Source organism: Schistocerca serialis, chromosome 3 (assembly GCF_023864345.2).
Source record: "Schistocerca serialis cubense isolate TAMUIC-IGC-003099 chromosome 3, iqSchSeri2.2, whole genome shotgun sequence".
Taxonomy (NCBI): Eukaryota; Metazoa; Arthropoda; class Insecta; order Orthoptera; family Acrididae; genus Schistocerca; species Schistocerca serialis.
In genome coordinates, this window is record NC_064640.1 from 410477095 (window position 1) to 410500564 (window position 23470).

General features: G+C 38.7%; 1 protein-coding gene across 2 annotated transcripts in view; it reads right to left on the reverse strand.

Moving 5' to 3' along the window:
• Positions 1-23470, reverse strand: part of LOC126470273 (probable cytochrome P450 CYP44) — a 279280-nt gene that overhangs the window by 187363 nt on the left and 68447 nt on the right. For both annotated transcript variants that reach the window (XM_050098015.1, XM_050098016.1), the window contains exon 4: positions 177-367. In XM_050098015.1, coding sequence (XP_049953972.1) covers positions 177-367 — 191 coding nt within the window. The remainder of the gene's footprint in view (positions 1-176; positions 368-23470) is intronic.

A 23470-nucleotide genomic window follows, 5' to 3' on the forward strand; every position in this document is an offset into this window, starting at 1 on the left:
TTTCAAAGTGTATGAAACTGCAAATTATGAGATAATAGTTTTTAAAAGTGAAGATTTCTCCATCTTTTTGTAAGTTTTTTTAACTGACTTTAGCAAGAAGAATACTTGTTTGACTTATGTAGAAACAGAAATTGATATTATACTCTTCAGGTTTCCTGCTGAAATAACATACTTACACTCTTGAACCCATTTTGATACTTCATCTCTTAGATTTTCAACTTTTCCATCAACAAGGAGGATATTTTCTAAATGAGAGACAAAATCTTTTGCAATTTCCTGTACAGCAGGAAAGTATACATGCACTTCCTGTGGCCTTAACATCAGGTGACGGACGGAGCTTCGTAAACGGTACCACTCCTTTCCATTGCTGAAATTTTAAAACTCATAAATACGATAATGATAAACAATATAATTTCACAACTTTTGTAAACTATAATTCATTAAATAATGAAAACATTTTTCCTTAATTTGCTCTACAATATTTTAATGCTAATGTTTACCTAAAGCAATTATCTAAAAAAAAAAAAAAATAAGTCAGGGAGAAATCAATACATAAATCAATTGTGCATACTTCAGTCATTCAGTAAAAACACCTTGACATATTGACTGTTACATGGGTGACACAAAATGGGCCCTATGAACACAGTACAAGACTGTAGTGATTTGGTTGGATATCATTTATCTGCCTGCCAACTGCTCAATGCTTCCTCTACTTTGCATCATTAGTTTTGGTTTAAGAGTTTTTACTATAGTATTAGCCCTTTATGTGGCATTGCTTTAAATTCTTGAGATAAAAATTATTTTATTGTTTCCTTCCAGTGAATAGAACTTATTAGATGAAATGAAATATTTATATTAATTTATTATTATTTACTTTGAAGCATGTACGATGTTGCCCATATGCAAGTAAATCCTTCCAGAACATACAATATTCTCTTTCTCTTTCCTCTAATGTTTATCTTGTCTAACAAGGAACCTATTTTTTCAAGATTAGGCAAAGTTTATTTAAGTAATTAGCTTCATGGCCAGATGCCCTTCCTGACACAACAGTCATCAAGGAAACATAAGGGAATGAAGTCATGTGCACTGTCTGTCTGTGAATTGTGTAAACTTTGTTCTGTACATTATTGTATTTTAACTGTTTGTGTATTATACTCAGAGCTTAAATTATTACTTTAATATTATTATATAACTCAGTGCAAACATAACTTTATATGATATGCCAGTGTGAAGGTTTTCCCTAATTTCTGATCAGACTATGGAAATAAATAACACAAGCCATTCTGGAGCTTACATTTCTTTTGTTAAATGCTCTTTTGTGTGATCTGATGGGGAAAAACCTGTGGCAAGATGCTCCCAATTGAGAATAGCCATTGGGTGAGAGAGAGGAGCACTGGCAGTTAACTTACATTATGACTCTTAGTGCTCATACACTGTCTATAAAAATCAATGTTGATCAAACACAACATTGCTGATTAAGAAAAATTCTGCTGTTCAAAATATATTAAACAATCACTGAATTAATAGCCGCTGTCTCCCTTGGTAGAGTGAGGTATGCTACCGTGACAGCTATCCACACAAAATGATGAAAATAGAAGACAAAGAATTAATCGCTGTAATTTCCCTTATCTTTCCAAAATTCATCAGGTACTTCATCGTTTGGACAAATAACTTACCAAATAAAGGCTATTTATCTACTCTACAAATTTATTTTATTTTAAGTGTATTGTAGCAACAGAAACAATCCTGCTAACTTTCTCTCTAACCCACATTTAACTTAATCAACACAATGTTATTTTTGTAAAATATCAAAGTGATAAAATAAAAAAATTAACAATGCCAGTATCCTGTTAAATGATGTGGACTCATCAACATTAAATGTAACAGATTGTAAAGCAACCATCCACTCTTTTTCATAGTTTCCTTCTCACTTTGTCCTGGTCATCCCTGGTATGAGGCTGGCACAGTGCTTACTAGAGTATGAGTGACCTGCCCTTTCTTGTTTCTCAACCTATCTCATCCTCCTACACAAGAAAGGCGCCAATAGTTATGAAAGATAGGATGTTGTTGTTGTTGTGGTCTTCAGTCCTGAGACTTGTTTGATGCAGCTCTCCATGCTACTCTATCCTGTGCAAGCTTCTTCATCTCCCAGTACCTACTGCAACCTACATCCTTCTGAATCTGCTTAGTGTATTGATCTCTTGGTCTCCCTCTACGATTTTTACCCTCCACGCTGCCCTCCAATGCTAAATTTGTGATCCCTTGATGCCTCAAAACATGTCCTACCAACCGATCCCTTCTTCTAGTCAAGTTGTGCCACAAACTTCTCTTCTCCCCAATCCTATTCAATACCTCCTCATTAGTTACGTGATCTACCCACCTTATCTTCAGCATTCTTCTGTAGCACCACATTTCGAAAGCTTCTATTCTCTTCTTGTCCAAACTGGTTATCGTCCATGTTTCACTTCCATACATGGCTACACTCCATACAAATACTTTCAGAAACGACTTCCTGATACTTAAATCTATACTCGATGTTAACAAATTTCTCTTCTTCAGAAACGATTTCCTTGCCATTGCCAGTCTACATTTTATATCCTCTCTACTTCGACCATCATCAGTTATTTTACTCCCTAAATCGCAAAACTCCTTTACTACTTTAAGTGTCTCATTTCCTAATCTAATCCCCTCAGCATCACCCGATTTAATTTGACTACATTCCATTATCCTCGTTTTGCTTCTGTTGATGTTCATCTTATATCCTCCTTTCAAGACACTGTCCATTCCGTTCAATTGCTCTTCCAAGTCCTTTGCTGTCTCTGACAGAATTACAATGTCATCGGCGAACCTCAAAGTTTTTATTTCTTCTCCATGGATTTTAATACCTACTCCGAATTTTTCTTTTGTTTCCTTTACTGCTTGCTCAATATACAGATTGCATAACATCGGGGAGAGGCTACAACCCTGTCTCACTCCTTTCCCAACCACTGGTTCCCTTTCATGCCCCTCGACTCTTATAACTGCCATCTGGTTTCTGGCATGATAGGATAACATCTTTATTTTTACTTGAGTCTATCTGCAGTAGCGAAAATTTCATCTTCTTAAGGTATATAATGGTCAGCAATTTATTAATATACGGAACATGGTGGTAGAGGCAGCTTGAATTGTGTTAACCTCTGATACATGGTTTTGTATTTCACTAATATATGACAGCATATAAATAACTACCTTCAAATTGCACTCATCAAATATACAACTGTGATTGTTTTACTCCAGCTGATTCACAGGTATCGACACTGTCAATATGTGACACTGTAGTCACCTAAGAATGACATGAAATTTTCTCCTCTTATTAGTAGGTTCACTTTACTATATATGATATATGTATATTTTGTTCTTGAGTTTATATGCGTTCAGTATGCAACTGTCCTCTCATTTTATTTCTTAGGTTATAATTGAATTTGTTCTCAGTTTATCATTGGCTTTGATGTCACCTTGTACAGTTTGGTTTTTGTTAAATGTTTACTACATGTTACCACTGTAGATAACTGCCTCTTAAATTTTACACCACCCCTTTATTAAGTACTTCACACTGTCATTATTGTTGTCCTTACACAGGGGCCTGAAGATGGTGCAGTGAAACACTGAAACTAGTCGCACAAGTAAGATACAGTCAAAATATAGATGACTGAAGGACTTTTCAATTTTACATTTTATAATGAACAGCTGAAGTCCCTCAACTATCTCATACAAGGATGGACTTACAGAGGTTAGATTTAGATCCTCTGCTGTAATTATTTCCCTCACCATGTCTTGTGTATATCATCTCTATTAAGCTCCAGAGGAGTTTCTGTATATACTTTTTCACCCTGCATCAAGCCAGTATGATAAGTTTCAACAGCCTACACTTTCTTCATTTCCATTCTCCAAACCTTAACTCCTCACAACCTAGGACTTATAACTTCCTAATAGCTACCACAAATCTTTGACTTTTCCAACAACACTGACAGTTTACCAAGAGAAGGCTTAAATTGCCCTCTCCATCAAAATAATTTGCCTTAAATTCATTGCATTCTAAGATACAATCTTTCAGTTGAACACCACTCCCACAAGTTAGTTTCTCAGACCCACAACTGCAGCAGTTTTTGAAAGGTTCTCGGGGCAATGTGATCCTCTCCTGATGAGCTGGATCTGATTCATACTACAGTCACACCTTCTAAACCACAGGTCTGTGTTTATGAATACCATGTTTAACTTCCTGCATAGCTAGCAGACTGAAACTCTGGTGCATGCTATAATGTATGCCCTGACAGCTCAGATGACATACAATTTTAATCTATCTGGAAGTTCCACATTTTATCTTAACTAAAGATCTAGAAGAAGTATTAAGACAAGGGGCATTCAAAAATAATGTAACACTTTTTTCTCAGCCAATTTTGATTAAAAGATATTGTAATTTTGTTTGTAACATTCTTAAACATTCCGGCATAATCTCATACTTCCAGCAACTAACAGTAGATGGTAGCAATATAATCAGTCTTCAGAATAGCATCTGTAACTGAAGTGCATTCCAAGAAAACAGCAGTTATTGAATATCTTTTGGCAGAAAACCAGATGATCACCAGCACATCTACAGAAACCAAGCAGTGTATAAATGCTGGTAAGTTGCTAGGTGAAGTACTGTTTTCAACAGAATGATGATGATGAAGTCCCATACTCCTTGACAGAGAGTAGGGGAATGATGCAGGAGACCCTCACTGCCATACTAGGCTGAAGATGACACAACAACACCCAGTCATCTCAAGGCAGGTGAAAATCCCTGACCCCACTGGGAATCGAACCTGGGTCCCTGTGCTTGGGAAGTGAGAACACTACCACAAGTGTGGACACACTTATTCTGGGTGATTGACAAACAACAATCGAGCAACTCAGTGCTCTACTTGACATCTCTGTTGTTAGTGCTGACACACTTGTCCACCAGTTAGCATATTCAACTGTTTGTACCCACTGGATTCCTTGAAGCATAAATGAAGAGAATAAAGAGGAAAGACGGAACATCTATACTGAATTGCTTTCTCATTATGAGGCTCATAGTGATGGTTCTTGAGGATCCTAAACTGAGTACTTTGTGACAAGGTGCTAGCAATTAGAAATCAATATTTAGTTTTTCTTATTGAGATAAACAACTTACACATTGCAGCAGCAACTTAAGCTCATAGTAACTGTTCAAAGTGATGACCACTAGTCTCTGTTATTGAATACAAAGGCTATTTCAATAATAATTTTTCATTCAGCTGTGCTTGTTGTTTACTTAGGAGTTGTTAACCACTAAAATAAATACTCATATTTTGAAGAACAATGTTTCAAGTACGAAAAGCAGCAACAAATCCAAATTATGGAGTATTTTACACAACTTGCAAACAATAAAGTCATGATTCAGATACAAATTATGGAGCGGCTAAAACTGAAAATGGCAGAGGTGAAGGAAGCACAACTTTTACAAGCTCCAAAAGTTAACTCACATATTGACAGATGCCAGCAAGCAGAAGCCACACATAACAAAGACACCAAAGATTTTTTAAGGCACGTGCTGTATTAGAAATGCCATTAAATAAGGAACTAGAAACCATATCAACTGAAGTGTCTAACTTCTCAAATTTTTTTATATTACATTAGAATGTTCAGTCACTCAACAATGAAACTACCATAGTGGAAGCACTACTCCAGTATAAATTAAATGTAGACATTATTTGCATTACTCAATATTGGCTAAAATGACAAAGTAAAATTAATTTAGATAATATGATACAAATTAGTGAATCATTTTAGGGGGGAGTTCTTCAAATATGATACTAGCATCTTTATGAAGATCAGATAATTTTCTAAGATTTCAATAAACACTATACTGACCTAATCAAAAGATTTTGAACTTTCTCTTATTAAATTACCAGAATTTAATTTCATGTGTATTAACATATGTAGAAGACCAGGTGGAAACTGGCCAGTCTTCATGACTGAACTAGAGATACTACAAAACAAGATCAGTGCATTAAATATGAATCTAGTGTTTTGTCGAGATTTCAAATTTGACTTTTCAGAAGGCAGCAGTGCTATAGATGGTTTGATAAATATAACCAACACAATCGAAATGATCCTCACAACACATGGCTCAATGAGATCAAGAGAACATTAAAATTCCATCAATGGCCAACTATTCATCATAGACACAAGCTACAAATTCACAACTGGAGAACTGAGAGAAGGGATATGGAAATCATAAAGCACAGTTATTATGCAACAGATATAAAAAAATTAGTTGAAAAGAGAATTTTTTATAAAGACAGCATAAGAACTTTTAATTTTTTACTGACCAGAGAAAATTGGGAGAGCTTATACATTCAGAACCATTCTGGCAGCACATATATGAGTTTTCAGAACATCTTCCTTCAATATTTTAATACAGAATTTTCTACTGAAGAGAAAATAAGCAATGGATGATTGAAGGTATAAAGGTTTCCAGTGAGAGAAACAGATTTCTGCAGAATTCTTGTTAAAGTTACCAAACGTTAAAGTTACCCAAGAATTTGCAGATTATTGTAAAGCCTGTAAAAGAATCTATGGTAGAATAATGGAATTAATTTATTTGTTGTGTTACATATTTCAAAGATCCTTTATTGTGTGATACCACTTGTATGAACAACAAGTCAAAACATTTAATTGATTATTATATTCATATCACAAACAATCACAGACATCAGTTGGAAATATAAATTTCACATATTACCTAAACACCTAGTTTGATTTATAAGGTACAAAGACCATTTTTGTGATTCACAGAACACAATGGGATTTATAAGATTTGATTAAAGCAACAAGAGTCATTAAAATTGGTAAACACAGAAATATATGGGAAATAGCCTTATCTGTCTCTGTTAAATAACTCACCCAAATAAGCAAAACTTTTCTCAACAAAAATCCTTAAACTTACTTTTAAACAACTGATTATTATTTTGCAGAGACTTAATATTACTTGGAAGTGAGTTTAAATTTCTGCACAAGTGTATTTTAACTTTTTTGTACCAGGGACAAATTCTTCATGTTGCAATGTATGTCACATTTCCTTCTTGTGTTATGATGGTCATATGACTCATTATTTAATATTGAGAATGAGTGTGAAGCATGAATGTCATGATCGGAAAGAGATATTGGGAGGTAGTGGTTAATATCCCTTCTTGCTTAAAAAAATTAAAGCATGAGTTTCTTGGAGGTATTCCACATACAACTCTGGCAACCTTTTTTCTGAAGGGGAAAGACTTTTTTTCAGTAGCGGTGAATTCCCCAGTTGATGATTCCATAACACTTCACTGAATGGAAGAAGCCAAAATACGAAGATTTTGAGACACTGATGTCTCTGATTTTGGAGATCCTCCAGATGGCACATGTTGCAGAGCTAAGCCTTTGAAGGATATGGTGTTCCAGGTTAAGCCTGTTATCTATATGGACACCTAAAAATTTCAAACATTATAAATTCTGTATCTGCTGACTTTCATGAGCAATATTATTCTCCTGTGGAATTTTGCAGTCATCAAGGAGCCAGTTCAGAGCACCTGCAAGTACCTGAACGGTATTCAACTCTAAGTTGGTGAATGTTTTACTGTCTACCACAATGCTTGTTTGATCAGCAAACATTGTGAAGTTGGTTGCTGTGCTGGACAACAGAGATAGGAAACAGCAGGGTACCAAGGGCAGAACCCTGTGGGACTCCACAATGTACCTTCCCCAGTCAGACACTACCCCTCCTATGTGTGTGTTGTTTGCATCTAATACTATTTTCTGTTGTCTGTCCTATAGACAGAATTTTATCCATTTATCCAATTGTCTTTTGATCCATAGTGGCACACTTTCTCTATAAGTGCCATATGATTGATACTGTCAAAAGCCTCAGACACATCACAAGAATATGCTAACAGACAGTGTCTTCTTGTCAAGGCAACCCAAAACGTTGTTTGTATATGAAAATACACTCATAGCTTCAGTTGTAGAGATACCTGTTCTGCATCCAAATTGGTTTTCACCAATTACATAAAAGTTGTCAAGGTGACTGACAATCCCAACATATATAAATTTTTCAAAGATTTTAGAAAATGCAGTCAAAAGGATACAGAGTGACGCGCAACACCTATATCATCATCTTTTTTGTAGAGGGGCTTCACTAAAGCAAATTTCATCCCATCAGGGAACATATGTTGTTTGAGAGAGGTAGTAAATATGTGAGCCAGCACTTTACCTAAATGGTTGCAGCAGGTTTTAAGCAGTTTGCTCAAAATATTGTCAATACCCATTTAAAGTTTGGAAGGTAGGAGACGAGATACGGCAGAAGTAAAGCTGTGAATACCGGGCGTGAGTCGTGCTTCGGTAGCTCAGATGGTAGAGCACTTGCCCGCGAAAGGCAAAGGTCCCGAGTTCGAGTCTCGGTCGGGCACACAGTTTTAATCTGCCAGCAAGTTTCATATCAGCGCACACTCCACTGCAGAGTGAAAATCTCATTCTGGGAACACCCATTTAGCTTTTGCTTTTTAAAGAAATTGTGTTTTTTCTTATTTCCTGTACTGTTGTAGGGGCTATACCCATTTGCTCTGTAGAGTTAGGGAAATGCTCTTTCAGTAGGTATTTTAATGACTTTTCTAAGGAACCATCATGTCCTGTTTTTTCAGCAACATTTAAATAGCACTCATTAAATATTTTCGCCACAGTCCTTTGATTGTGTACTTACTCATATTTATCTGGTCTATAAATATATTGTCAATTAGTGTTCTTGTACATGAAGATGTTCCAGTAGTGTAATTGACTACAGAAGCAAGATTGTATGTAAACATCAAATTTCCCTAGTCTGATCTGTCCTTGGACTAAGTTAAAAATTTTACACTGAAGTTCCTGTGCACTTGCACATCTCTTCTGTGTTTAAATATGTACCTGGGGAGAGTGTCTAACAGCTTCAAAATGAGGCTAATTTTCTTGAAGGTGATCTATATACTGTTAGTATTGATAAATAAGAATTATTTAACAACAGTTCTCTGGCACATATTTCCAAATGTTGTTCTAGACTAAAACTGTGTACCTCAGTTACAGTACACATGACATTATTGTTAACGTAGATGGCAACTCCACCTCCTCCTTTATATTTTTTACAGAATTATGTTCCTAGTACAATTTATACCTCCTGTCTCAACGAAACTGAGTATAAGCTCATTAACCTTACTGCACAGGTCTCTAATGCTTTGGTGGTAAGTTGCCAATTTTTCATTTGCATAAACAGTTACTCATAAATCTCAGTTAAAGGTCTGGGTAAGGTATTTTTCACTACCTCTTTTTTCCAAGTTGGTCTGTTTCCATACAGAGATGGATTGGCAAGAAGCAGCTTTATCTCGTTTTTTCATCAGTCAGTTGTCCACTGTAGTCTGTCTGCATTCATTGCCTTTCCTTCAATTTTCTTGTGTTGTGGTACACTCTTTGTTCAAACTTGATTCCCTTGTGCTTAGTGTATTTGCAATTATTTTACAAATTAAATGATAATTTGATACAAAACTTGTCAAACACAATGATATTTGCATGGAGAGTATGAACAAACAAACTTGTTACACACTATCAAAAGAAAGAAAATATCTTTAATACTAGTGGGCCCCAAAGTCACAAACCCAAAATCAATTGTGAAAAGATTCAATGGATACTTCACTTCACTAGCTGAATATCCCATTCAAATAAACTGTAAAGGACCAGTGCTACATTTCTTCAATAAGTCAGTGATGTCGGATGCATCTATGTATGTTCATGAAAAATTCTGATGAAATTATAAGTAAAATTAAATAATTACACAACAAAATGTCAGCTAGCCTTGATAAAGTACCTGATTTCATACAAAAGCACATGCTCACAAAATAGCAATATCATTAGCAAAAAATTTCAACCTGTCTTCAGAAACTTGTGGGTATACAGATGTCTGAAAATAGCAAACTTTCCACCACTGAAAAAAAAAGAAGTTCTTCTGTTATAACATCAAACTACTGGCCTGTGCCACAGTTAAGTTCTATTTAAAAAAAAAAAAAAAAAAAAAAAAAAACCTCTCTACAAAAACTTTTTCTATGAGTGGATCATAAATAAATATTCACCTCTTCCACACACCAACACGGCTTCAGAAAGTCTAAAACTACATAAACAGTAATTTTTGAATTCTTAAACTGTATTTTAAAATCTCTCAGGCAATATAAATTAGCTGCAGGTATTTTCCTAGACCTTTCAAAAAGTTTCAATGCCCTGGACCATAAAATCCTACTGATGATGTGTAAGAGGTGTAGCATACACCTGGTTGCATTCATACCTAAAGGACTTCAAGTAGAAGGTATCATTCGAATACAAGTTCAACACACCAAATAAAACAAGAAACAACTCTCTCCTTTTCAGTAAATTACCAATGAAATTGGTGTATTTTGTATTGGTAGCTGAGGAGGCCAATAAATGCAGCCAGATGTCTACAAAATGGTAACACACTAAGTTGATTTACACTATATACACTTAATAACTGAATTATAGATAATGTGGTAGGTTCTTCTGTGGTTCTGCATAACTTGCAAATAATAGTAATGTTCTCAATAGAATCAAACAGTCTTGAATGACGATATACTTATATAAGTCATTGAATATTAGTCATGGTTGGTAGCAGTAGGCTGTGTCAATGTATTGTCCTCACTGCAGTGTTCCCCACTAATACTGTTAAGTCTATAGATGCACTTGATCTGGGGGGGAACTCTGAACTGTGACTGCTTAAAAGATGGCAGAAGCCAATCAGAGTAGAGTGCAGTGAGGTCATATCAATTCTGTATCCTCTGCTGGCAGGTACACATGGTACCACCCCTCTCAGAATGGTAAGTGCAGGAAAGCTATCTCACCCAGTGGCTCTGTGGCAGGAGGTTCAAAAGTGTTTTCTCTCCCATAGCTGTGAGTGGTGCACTGGGTGTGATTGATGAAGATTCCATCAATATCACAGTGCATTCGGGGCTCAATCCTAGGACTGTTATTCCTCTCAATTTCTGTGGACAACCTTGTTCAGCTTACAAGCCCCCAAAAAAACTATTCTATTTGCTCATGACATCAACAAATTCCTCACTGGTTCCACCACAGAAACTTTGCAGTCAACAGCAGAAAGCTCTAAGAAAAGGCTTTCAGCATGCTCCACCAAAAACATTCATTTTAAATACTGAAAAACTGTACATGTCATTTTTATTTATTTCACCTTCTAGCCAAATATCCATTCATCTATGATTAAAAAATGAACTAGAATATTTAAATGGGGCAAAATTATTGGGTCTGTGGTCTCTCTCTCTCCTTGCGCCCCCCCTTTCTTTCTCCCCCCCCCTTTCTTTCTTTCTTTCTCTCTCTCTCTCTCTCTCTCTTTCTCTCTCTCTCTCTCTCTCTCTCTCTCAAACACACACACACACACACACACACACACACACACACACACACACACACACGGGTCATGTCAGGTGAGTCTGATAGAGGGAGAAAGAAGTGGGTACCTGGAGGAGCTAGCAGCTCAGAGGGAGGAAGCAGGTGGAATGTGGGAGGAAGGGATAGCAGGAACACAGACTGGGCATGTGACACACAGGTACCAGAGCTGGAGACAAGTGGCTCATGATGAACCTGGCATGGAGGTGTGAATTGGGAAGGCATGACAGGACAGAGGAAGTGAAAACTGTTGGACAGAGGGTGTGTGGACGGTAGGCTAGCAGCCACAGTCTCTGGTAACTCACTGTGCTCACACCCTCTACCAAACAGTTTCCCCTTCCTCTGTCCTGTCACCCCTGCCAATCCACACCTACACATCACCTTCATCCTATGTTCCACCTCACTGGCTCCGATACCTATGTGTCATACATCTAGCCTGTGCACTTGCCACCCATAGTTACATGTTGCCAACCTCCCTTCTGATTCCCACCTCTTTCTCCCTCTACCCAATCCAGCTAACACAATCCCCACTACAGTTTACCTGCCAAACTGAAATCCCAACATTGGCTGCCACATGACTCGATGCTTCTATTATATGGTGAGTAGTCACCTTTTGTTCTAAACCATTTACTTTCAGTCAGAACCTTCCATACTGTATTGGTCAAACAAACTCTCATCCATGTGCTAATGTCTCAGAATATTAAATTGTACAACAAGCAAAATAACAGTACTGCAGGCATATTATGCACAACTCCACTCACAGCCTCATTATGTGATTATTCTCTGGTGACTCTTAACTCACAGCATAAAATGTTCTTAGAGTGAACAGGATGTGCTCTAAGAATAATTCAAGGCCTTAAAAAGATGGAGTCGTGCAAACTTCACTTTATTTAACCTGGTGTCCTGAGTGTTCCATTCTTATTCATCTATGTTGCTATGTTACACACCAGGGTCTACCTCATGGAAACAGGCAAATTAGTGCAGAACAACAGTGTACAGAACTACTGTACCAGAGGGCAAACTAATATTCCAGAATATCATTCTGTCAGAAGAGTGTAATTAACATTGGTGTCACATAACACAATAAGATAGCAGAACAAATAAAAATTGCCACATTTCCAGCATTCAAAACAAGACCAAAGGCAGAATGAAATTTTCACTCTACAGCGGAGTGTGCGCTGATATGAAAGTTCCTGGCAGATTAAAACTGTGTGCCGGACCGAGACTCGAACTAGGGACCTTTGCCTTCTGCGGGCAAGTGCTCTACCACTAAGCTACCCAAGCACGACTCACACCCCGTCCTCACAACTCTAATTCTGCCAGTAACTCGTCTCCTACCTTCCAAACTTCACAGAAGCTCTCCTGTGAACCTTGCAGAAGTAGCACTCCTGGAAGAAAGGATATTGTGGAGACATGACTTAGGCACAGCCTGGAGGTTGTTTCTAGAACGAAATTTTCACTCTACAGCGGAGTGTGTGCTGATATGAAACTTCCTGGCAGATTAAAACTGTGTGCCAGACCGAGACTTAAACTCAGGACCTTTGCCTTTCGCGGGCATGTGCTCCAGCACTGAGCTACCCAAGCATGACTCATGCCCCATCCTCACAACTCTAATTCCGCCAGTACCTCATCTCCTACCTACCAAACTTCACAGAAGCTCTGCGGTGAACCTCACAGAACTAGCACTCCTGGAAGAAAGGATATTGCAGAGACATGGCTTAGCCACAGCCTGGGGGTTGTTTCTAGAATGAAATTTTCACTCTACAGTGGAGTGCTCAGTGGTAGAGCACTTACCCATGAAAGGCAAAGGTCCCGAGTTCGAGACTCGGTCTGGCACACAGTTTTAATCTGCCAGGAAGTTTCATATCAGCGCACACTCCACTGTAGAGTGAAAATATCATTCTAGAAACACCCACAGGCTGTGGCTAAGCCATGTCTCTGCAATACCCTTTATTCCAGAAGTGCTAGTTCTGCAAGGCTCACAGGAGAGCTTCTGTGAAGTTTGGAAGGTAGGAGACAAGGCACTGGCGGAATTAGAGTTGTGAGGACGTGGCGTGAGTCGTACTTGGGTAGCTCAGTGGTAGAGCACTTTCCCGCGAAAGGCAAAGGTCCCGGGTTCGAGTCTCGGTCTGGCACACAGTTTTAATTGCCACAAAGTTTCAAGACCAAAGATGTTTCTAATAAAGCAATGTTTCTATCCTGTACAAGAATTTCTGTGTATGTAAAAATCAACATTACTTAAACAATTACTGATAAACTTAGATTATAAGAATATGTACCAATTCATTGTCACTTCTTTTTTGCTGGTACTAAATATTATATTATCCTCATTTTGACGCACACAATATTATTTGAACAATTTGTGCTGTATGATAAACATGGACCAATAAAAAAGTCACTGAATCAATCAATTTCAAAGCCTGTTATGGAATAATCTCCAGGCACTTATGCACAGTTATCGAAATGGTACACACCTGCAACTACATACTGTTGCTGTACCACAGCATCCTCTAACATGGTAAAGCAACAGAACATGCGAGGGGCATTCAATAAGTAATGCAACAAGCTTTTTTCTGAAAGCAGGTTGGTTGGTTTTATTCAGGATTCCAGTACACCATATTAGACCCCATTCTTTTGGTACAAAGCCCTTTTTTCAACATAATCTCCGTTTAATGTTAAAGCCTTAAACCACCTTACTGTGAAGGCCTGTATGCCCAAATGGTACCACTAACTGGCCGACATCAGAGCCAACATCTTGCTGCACCAATAACTTCCCCATCATCCACGTAATGGTTGCTGCAAAGGGCATCCTTCGTTGAGCCAAACAGGTGGAAGTCAGAGGGTGTGAGGTCCAGGCTGTAGGATGGATGAGGAAGAACTGTGCAAAGAAGTTTTGTGAGCTCCCCTCAAGGTGTGCATACTTGTGTGAGGCCTTTCCACTGTCATGGAGAAGGAGAAGTTTGTTTCCATTTTTGTGGCAATGGACATGTTGAAGTTGTTTCTTCACTTTCATAAGGGTAGCACAATACACTTCAGAGTTGAGAGTTTCACCATGAGGGAGGGCATAAAAACAGCAAACCCTTTCACAATTACAGAAAACCATCACAATGACTTTACAGGCTGAGGGTGTGGCTTTGAACTTTTTCTTTGGAGAAGATGTGGTGTGGTACCACTCCATGTATTGCTGTTTTGTTTCCAGTGTGAAGTGATGACCCCATATTTCATCACTTGTGATAATGTTTGACAAAAAACTATCACAATCAGTCTCATAACATGCAAGCAATTCTGCACATAAGGTCCATCATTGCTGTTTACAGTCTTCTGTTTGGCATCGAGGAACCCAGTGGTCACACATGTTTGAGTACCTTGTGGATGAGTGTGTCAGTATTACCAACAGAGATATTCAGTCATGCAGAATGGTATCTGATTATGATCTGTCAATCATCTCAAATGAGAGTGTCTCCACATTCCAAAATTGCAGCAGTCACAGCTGTGCCAGCTGGCCAGCACTTGGGAGACTGGATAGGTTTGCACAACCTTGCGATGATAACAAGATGCCTCACCAAATGACTCACTGCCAGGTCTCTGTAAGCACTCTGCAAGCACCTATGGACATTTCTGATGCTCTAGTTTTCTACAAAAGGAAATTCAATGACAGCTCTCTGCTTGGAATACACTTCTGTCACATATGCTGTTTTGATGGCTATGTGTAGTGCTGCCACCTACAGAACTTCAGGAAGATTCTATGGTGTCCCACAACAAATTCTACATTTTGTAATCGAAATTGGCTGAGGAAATAAATGCGTTGCATTACTCATTGAATGCCCGTCATGCTCCCTGCCGCCTTTGGATAAGCGGCTGCAGCAGCAAGTCGTATATTCCTAGCTCACTCATTTCTTACATAGTTTAATTCTTAATTTCTTTGCGTGTTTTTGGTACTTTCATTGTTTAATTCATAAATTTCGGGCGTATTATAGTATTTGAGAGTTGTAGCATCGTGTTTTAGTACCTGAATAGTGTAAAATCGCATAGTCTCCTTCCGCTGCCGAGCAGTGTGTCAGCAGTGCGCAAGTAGCAGCATTACTGCATTTACTAGGCAATCTTGTATTTTAATAACCGTTTAAATTTTGTGTCGATTTATTTGCGCTCTCTGTAGATTAGTTCAGACATTCTTTGCACAACAGTTTTTAGCATGGATAGGGACTGCAACTGCTATGTTCGGATGCAGGCTGAGTTGGCATCCCTTCGCTCCCAGCTTCAGGCAGTGTTGGCTTCGGTCACACAGCTTGAGGCTGTTGTCAATGGGCATCACTGTGGGGGTCCGGATGGGGGTTTGTCGGGGATGGCCAGCTCGTCCCACGCATCCCCCAATCGGACTACGACTCTGGTTGCCCGGGATACTGCCCGCATTGAGGCTGATCCCTCACCTGTGGTAGAGTTGGAGGTCGTCTCAAGGTGTGGCAGGGGGTGAAAGACATTCCGGAGGGCTGAACGGAAGGCCTCTCCAGGTTGTCTGACGAACCGGTTTCAGGCTCTGTCTCAGGCTGATACTGATCTTCGGCCTGACATGGCTGCTTGTCCTGTTCCAGAGGTTGCCCCTCAGTCTGCAAGATCCGGGCGGTCGCAGAGGGTGGGCTTACTGGTAGTTGGGAGCTCCAACGTCAGGCGCGTAATGGGGCCCCTTAGGGATATGGCAGCAAGAGAGGGGAAGAAAACCAATGTGCACTCCGTGTGCATACCGGGGGGAGTCATTCCAGACGTGGAAAGGGTCCTTCCGGATGCCATGAAGGGTACAGGGTGCACCCATCTGCAGGTGGTCGCTCATGTCGGCACCAATGATGTGTGTCGCTATGGATCGGAGGAAATCCTCTCTGGCTTCCGGCAGCTATCTGATTTGGTGAAGACTGCCAGTCTCGCCAGCGGGATGAAAGCAGAGCTCACCATCTGCAGCATCGTCGACAGGACTGACTGCGGACCTTTGGTACAGAGCCAGGTGGAGGGTCTGAATCAGAGGCTGAGACGGTTCTGCGACCGTGTGGGCTGCAGATTCCTCGACTTGCGCCATAGGGTGGTGGGGTTTCGGGTTCCGCTGGATAGGTCAGGAGTCCACTACACGCAACAAGCGGCTACACGGGTAGCAGGGGTTGTGTGGCGTGGGCTGGGCGGTTTTTTTAGGTTAGATGGCCTTGGGCAAGTACAGAAAGGGCAACAGCCTCAACAGGTGCGGGGCAAAGTCAGGACATGCGGGGACCAAGCAGCAGTCGGTATTGTAATTGTAAACTGTCGAAGCTGTGTTGGTAAAGTACTGGAACTTCAAGCACTGATAGAAAGCACCGAAGCTGAAATCGTTATAGGTACAGAAAGCTGGCTGAAGCCAGAGATAAATTCTGCCGAAATTTTTACAAAGGTACAGACGGTGTTTAGAAAGGACAGATTGCATGCAACTGGTGGTGGAGTGTTCGTCGCCGTTAGTAGTAGTTTATCCTGTAGTGAAGTAGAAGTGGATAGTTCCTCTGAATTATTATGGGTGGAGGTTACACTCAACAACCAAGCTAGGTTAATAATTGGCTCCTTTTACCAACCTCCTGACTCAGCAGCATTAGTGGCAGAACAACTGAGAGAAAATTTGGAATACATTTAACATAAATTTTCTCAGCATGTTATAGTCTTAGGTGGAGATTTCAATTTACCAGATATAGACTGGGACACTCAGATGTTTAGGACAGGTGGTAGGGACAGAGCATCGAGTGACATTATACTGAGTGCACTATCCGAAAATTACCTCGAGCAATTAAACAGAGAACCGACTCGTGGAGATAACATCTTGGACCTACTGATAACAAACAGACCCGAACTTTTCGACTCTGTATGTGCAGAACAGGGAATCAGTGATCATAAGGCCATTGCAGCATCCCTGAATATGGAAGTTAATAGGAATATAAAAAAAGGGAGGACGGTTTATCTGTTTAGCAAGAGTAATAGAAGGCAGATTTCAGACTACCTAACAGATCAAAACGAAAATTTCTGTTCCGACACTGACAATGTTGAGTGTTTATGGAAAAAGTTCAAGGCAATTGTAAAATGCGTTTTAGACAGGTACGTGCCGAGTAAAACTGTGAGGGACGGGAAAAACCCACCGTGGTACAACAACAAAGTTAGGAAACTACTGCGAAAGCAAAGAGAGCTTCACTCCAAGTTTAAACGCAGCCAAAACCTCTCAGACAAACAGAAGCTAAACGATGTCAAAGTTAGCGTAAGGAGGGCTACGCATGAAGCGTTCAGTGAATTCAAAAGTAAAATTCTGTGTACTGACTTGACAGAAAAACCCTAGAAAGTTCTAGTCTTACGTTAAATCAGTAAGTGGGTCGAAACAGCATATCCAGACACTCCGGGATGATGATGGCATTGAAACAGAGAATGACACGCGTAAAACTGAAATAATAAACACCTTTTTCCAAAGCTGTTTCACAGAGGAAGACCGCACTGCAGTTCCTTCTCTAAATCCTCGCACAAACGAAAAAATGGCTGACATCGAAATAAGTGTCCAAGGAATAGAAAAGCAACTGGAATCACTCAACAGAGGAAAGTCCACTGGACCTGACGGGATACCAATTCGATTCTACACAGAGTACGCGAAAGAACTTGCCCCCCTTCTAACAGCCGTGTACCGCAAGTCTCTAGAGGAACGGAAGGTTCCAAATGATTGGAAAAGAGCACAGGTAGTCCCAGTCTTCAAGAAGGGTCGTCGAGCAGATGCACAAAACTATAGACCTATATCTCTGACGTCGATCTGTTGTAGAATTTTAGAACATGTTTTTTGCTCCCAGTCTTCAAGAAGGGTCGTCGAGCAGATGCACAAAACTATAGACCTATATCTCTGACGTCGATCTGTTGTAGAATTTTAGAACATGTTTTTTGCTCGAGTAACATGTCGTTTTTGGAAACCCAGAATCTACTATGTAGGAATCAACATGGATTCCAGAAACAGCGATCGTGTGAGACCCAACTCGCTTTATTTGTTCATGAGACCCAGAAAATATTAGATACAGGCTCCCAGGTAGATGCTATTTTTCTTGACTTCTGGAAGGCATTCGATATAGTTCCGCACTGTCGCCTGATAAACAAAGTAAGAGCCTATGGAATATCAGACCAGCTGTGTGGCTGGATTGAAGAGTTTTTAGCAAACAGAACACAGCATGTTGTTATCAATGGAGAGACGTCTACAGACGTTAAAGTAACCTCTAGCGTGCCACAGGGGAGTGTTATGGGACCATTGCTTTTCACAATATATATAAATGACCTAGTAGATAGTGTCGGAAGTTCCATGCGGCTTTTCGCAGATGATGCTGTAGTATACAGAGAAGTTGCAGCATTAGAAAATTGTAGCGAAATGCAGGAAGATCTGCAGCGGATAGGCACTGGTGCAGGGAGTGGCAACTGACCCTTAACATAGACAAATGTAATGTATTGTGAATACATAGAAAGAAGGATCCTTTATTGTATGATTATATGATAGCGGAACAAACACTGGTAGCAGTTACTTCTGTAAAATATCTGGGAGTATGCGTGTGGAACGATTTGAAGTGGAATGATCATATAAAATTAATTGTTGGTAAGGCGGGTACCAGGTTGAGATTCATTGGGAGAGTCCTTAGAAAATGTAGTCCATCAACAAAGGAGGTGGCTTACAAAACACTTGTTCGACCTATACTTGAGTATTGCTCATCAGTGTGGGATCCGTACCAGATCGGGTTGACGGAGGAGATAGAGAAGATCCAAAGAAGAGCGGCGCATTTCGTCACAGGGTTATTTGGTAACCGTGATAGCATTACGGAGATGTTTAACAAACTCAAGTGGCAGACTCTGCATGAGAGGCGCTCTGCATCGCGGTGTAGCTTGCTCGCCAGGTTCCGAGAGGGTGCGTTTCTGGATGAGGTATCGAATATATTGCTTCCCCCTACTTATACCTCCTGAGGAGATCACGAATGTAAAATTAGAGAGATTAGAGTGCGCACAGAGGCTTTCAGACAGTTATTCTTCCCACGAACGATACGCGACTGGAACAGGAAAGGGAGGTAATGACAGTGGCACGTAAAGTGCCCTCCGCCACACACCGTTGGGTGGCTTGCGGAGTATAAATGTAGATGTAGATGTACTTTGATAACTGTCACTGGGTGTCAGAAGATGAAATCACAAAAGGCTTTGTAATCAATTGTAAACAACAAACAAAGCAGAGGGGAAAATTAGTATAAAAGTATATTTTGTGCTCTATAACAAAATAATTCACAGCTGAAGCCACCAACATCCATCACCATGGAAGCAATGAGACCAATATTACAACAGTACATAAAATTTTGCCCCACTCTCTCAAATATTCCTTCTGTTTGTTGTAAAATGAGACAGACAGGCCTGTCAATGCTCCATGTTTGACCACCAGTCATCAACTGTAAACAGTTTTAAACTCCACTGCAGACACACAAGAGACAACAATGTACTATTTTTCCTGATAATTCCACCAATGTTGATGTAGCAATTAATTGCTTGTTATGAGACATAAGCAATTTACAGCTCACCCGAGACCTTGTAACACATGCAAAAATCATTTCTGACCATTGGTTCCTGACCCAAAAATACTCATTGAAGTATCCTCTATGATCTGCATAATTTTGACACTAATTTTTTAAAATTCTTATTTACTTATTTATTCATTCTCTGTAGACAAACACAGTGATGTGTTCTGAGTTGTGGACATATTTTGCACTTCCTGTCATAACTTCAGGAACAATTACGAATTATATAACTTGAATACAGATACTATACGATAAAAAGGAAAGTATTCTACTCCTGTATGAGAAATTTCTTAACATTATAAAAAACATTTATTGGTAAGAAACTCCTTCCAGGCCATTTCAAAGCAGCCTCCACTTGAGCTTTTTTAATTTTTTGCAAGTTTGTTACAAAATTTGATCCCTGGCTGTTGTGCGCAAAATAATGCTTACCTTACAAGTAAAATGTATAACAAAACTTAAGTTCATACAAGCTAAAAAAGCACCATATGAAAGGTACATAGAAGGTGCTCCAAATAAGTGTAAGGCAGCCTGGGAAGTTATCAGATAAGATAATTCTTCCATCCAGGTATGCCACACTCTGCTGGATCCAGGAGAATTGAATGACTACTTTGTAACATCAATCAGAGAACTCAGAGACAAAATTAAGACCACTGACTTACCTGCAAGGGATCTGCTTGATTCCCAGTTGTCTGAAATGCCTTTGTTTCATTGGTATAAAATTACACGTGATGACATCTGTGAAACTGTTTCCAAATTATCTAATTTCAGAAGTATGTAATGCTATTGGATGTCTAATTATGTTGTTAAATGGCCAGTTCACTTGATAAGTAAGCCACTGAATTTTATTTCTCATAAATTTTAAGAGTATTGAGCTTTTCCAGATTCACTCAAAATCCCAAAAGCTATGCCCATATTCAAAAAGGGTGATAAACAACTCCCCCAGAACTACCAATCAGTTTCTATTCTGACAATAGCCTCAAAAATATTTGAATCACTCATGTACATTATTTTGAAAAGCATGACAGTCAGTACAGATTTTTCACAGGTAATAATACCACTGCAGCTGTTCTGGAAATTGTTGATCAGACTTTAACAACTTTCAAGAATAGGAAGACAGTGTCACTTGTATTATGTGATCTAAGTAAAGTTTGCAGATGCATTCCTTTTACGTATTGCTAACAAAATTAGAGTATTGTCCTATACAAAAATCTACATTAGCATTAATTTCTTCCTACCTGAAAAACAGAGGACAGTTTTTCTCAATTAGAAATAGACACTCCCTCTTAGTAGAAATTGGAACAGGTGTTCCACAGGGCTCTGTCCTTGGCCCTTTCTTTTTCACTGTGGCTGTCAATGATCTGCCCCATTGTGTATCACAGTCATTTATCTGCTAAGCTGACAATACAACTTCACTTACTTCACAGTAAAATGTTTGCTGATACATGTAAAATTCTGAATAATAAGGAAAACTTGTAAGTAATGATGGGGATGGGAAACAGTGTTTGCTAACAAAAACGGAGAGACTGAAACAGTACCCAAGAAAGAGTAGGCCTATGCCTGAACCCATAAATAAAAAAGAGAGTCCATGTATAATGCACTAGAATATAAATGGTCTCAGTGCCGACTTTTCAAACAAAAATCATAAACTTGACGACTTACAAAATATTCTTTCAGAATTTAAAAATATTAAAGTTATCTGTCGTAATAACATTGGCTTACATGTGGTAATATTAAAATTCTTAATAAAATTGAAAATTTCGAATTAGCTAACAGTTTTTGTAGACAAGAGAAATCACGTGGAGGCTCTTGCATACTTACTGATTCTGACATGAAATATGAAATAAGGAACGATTTTAATCATTTGAATGAAGAATGTATATTTGAAAGCTGTTGTATCGAGTCAAGGGACCTAAATGTCTTAGTAGTTTCTATTTACAGAGTACCAGACAAAACTACAATGTAAGTTTTCCTGCTCAAATTTAAGTGCCTTATTGAAAATCTTAATAAAGAAAAAAGGAAAAATATTATAATAGCTGCTGATTTCAATATTAATATCACAGCTGACAGCAATGATGTGCCCAAATTCAATGACTTAATAAAAAACTTTGGCTTCACAGCAAACTTCATGCAACCCACATGAATAAATGCACAGTCAGCGACCTGTATTGATATTATTTTAACAAATTATGTGTTTGAAGAGGTTAATAAATTTTGCTTAGATTTAGGAATTTCCGACCACTCTGCATTATTCATTGAACTACCAAAACTCTATAAAGAAATTTCATGTAACAAAAGCCACATGAAAAGGAACTACAATGAAAAAAACCTAACTATATTTAGCAGTAAGTTAAGAGAGGTTGAATGGCCTTGTGACAGCTGTATCTCAAGTAGTACTAACTTTAACAAATTTCTTGGTAGCTTTCTTGAAATATTTAATGAAACTTTTCCACTTAAAACCAAATGTAACACAACGACTAGGAAGATTAAATGGATAACTCAGGGTATAAAAATTTCTAGTGCCAGAAAGAGGAAACTACATAATGAGCTGAAATATAACAAAAACAGACATTTTGCTGTGTATGTGAAACATTATAAAGCCATATTCAAAAAAGTTGTAAAGACAGCAAAACAAATGGCAAATAATAAATTTATTTTACAACATAATAGTAAGACAAAGGCAGTGTGGTCTGTTGTCAAATCAGAGTTAGGTGTTAATGTCAGTAGTAATGAAATAACTAAGATTAAAGTAGATGATAATGTTGTTGTAAACCCAGTTCAAATATCAGTGTGTTTCAATGAATTCTTCATAAATGTAGCAAAGTCAGAAGCTGATGTAGCAGGATATCAGAGTAAATCCCTTTCGACTCGATCGAGAAGCTGAGTATATCACAGATTTTAAAAGAGTCACAATAAAGAATGTGAAAAATGTTATATTGTCATTAAAAAATAAAAATTCTGCTGGGGGGGATGGGATACCAAGTAAAGTGATTAAAGCAGTACATGACATAATAGCACCCCCACTAACTAAAATAATCAACCAATCTATTGAACAGGGGTGCTTTTCTGATGTGTTAAAATATGCCGAAGTGAGACCTCTGTTCAAGAAAGGGCTGAGGGAAGATATGGGAAACTATCACCATATTTCTATTCTCCCAATCCTGTCAAAAGTGTTAGAGAAAGTAGCTGCAAATCAGATCAAAAATTTTATCGTAAAAAATGATATTATTGTAAGTAACCAATTTGGATTCCAACAAGGAAAAAACACACTGGATGGATCAAATAACTTTATTGAGAAGATATGCAAATCATTGGATCAGAGGAGTAAAGTTGCAGGTATCTTCTGTGATCTTTCAAAAGCATTTGACTCGGTGAACCATGACTTGCTTATCTACAAATTA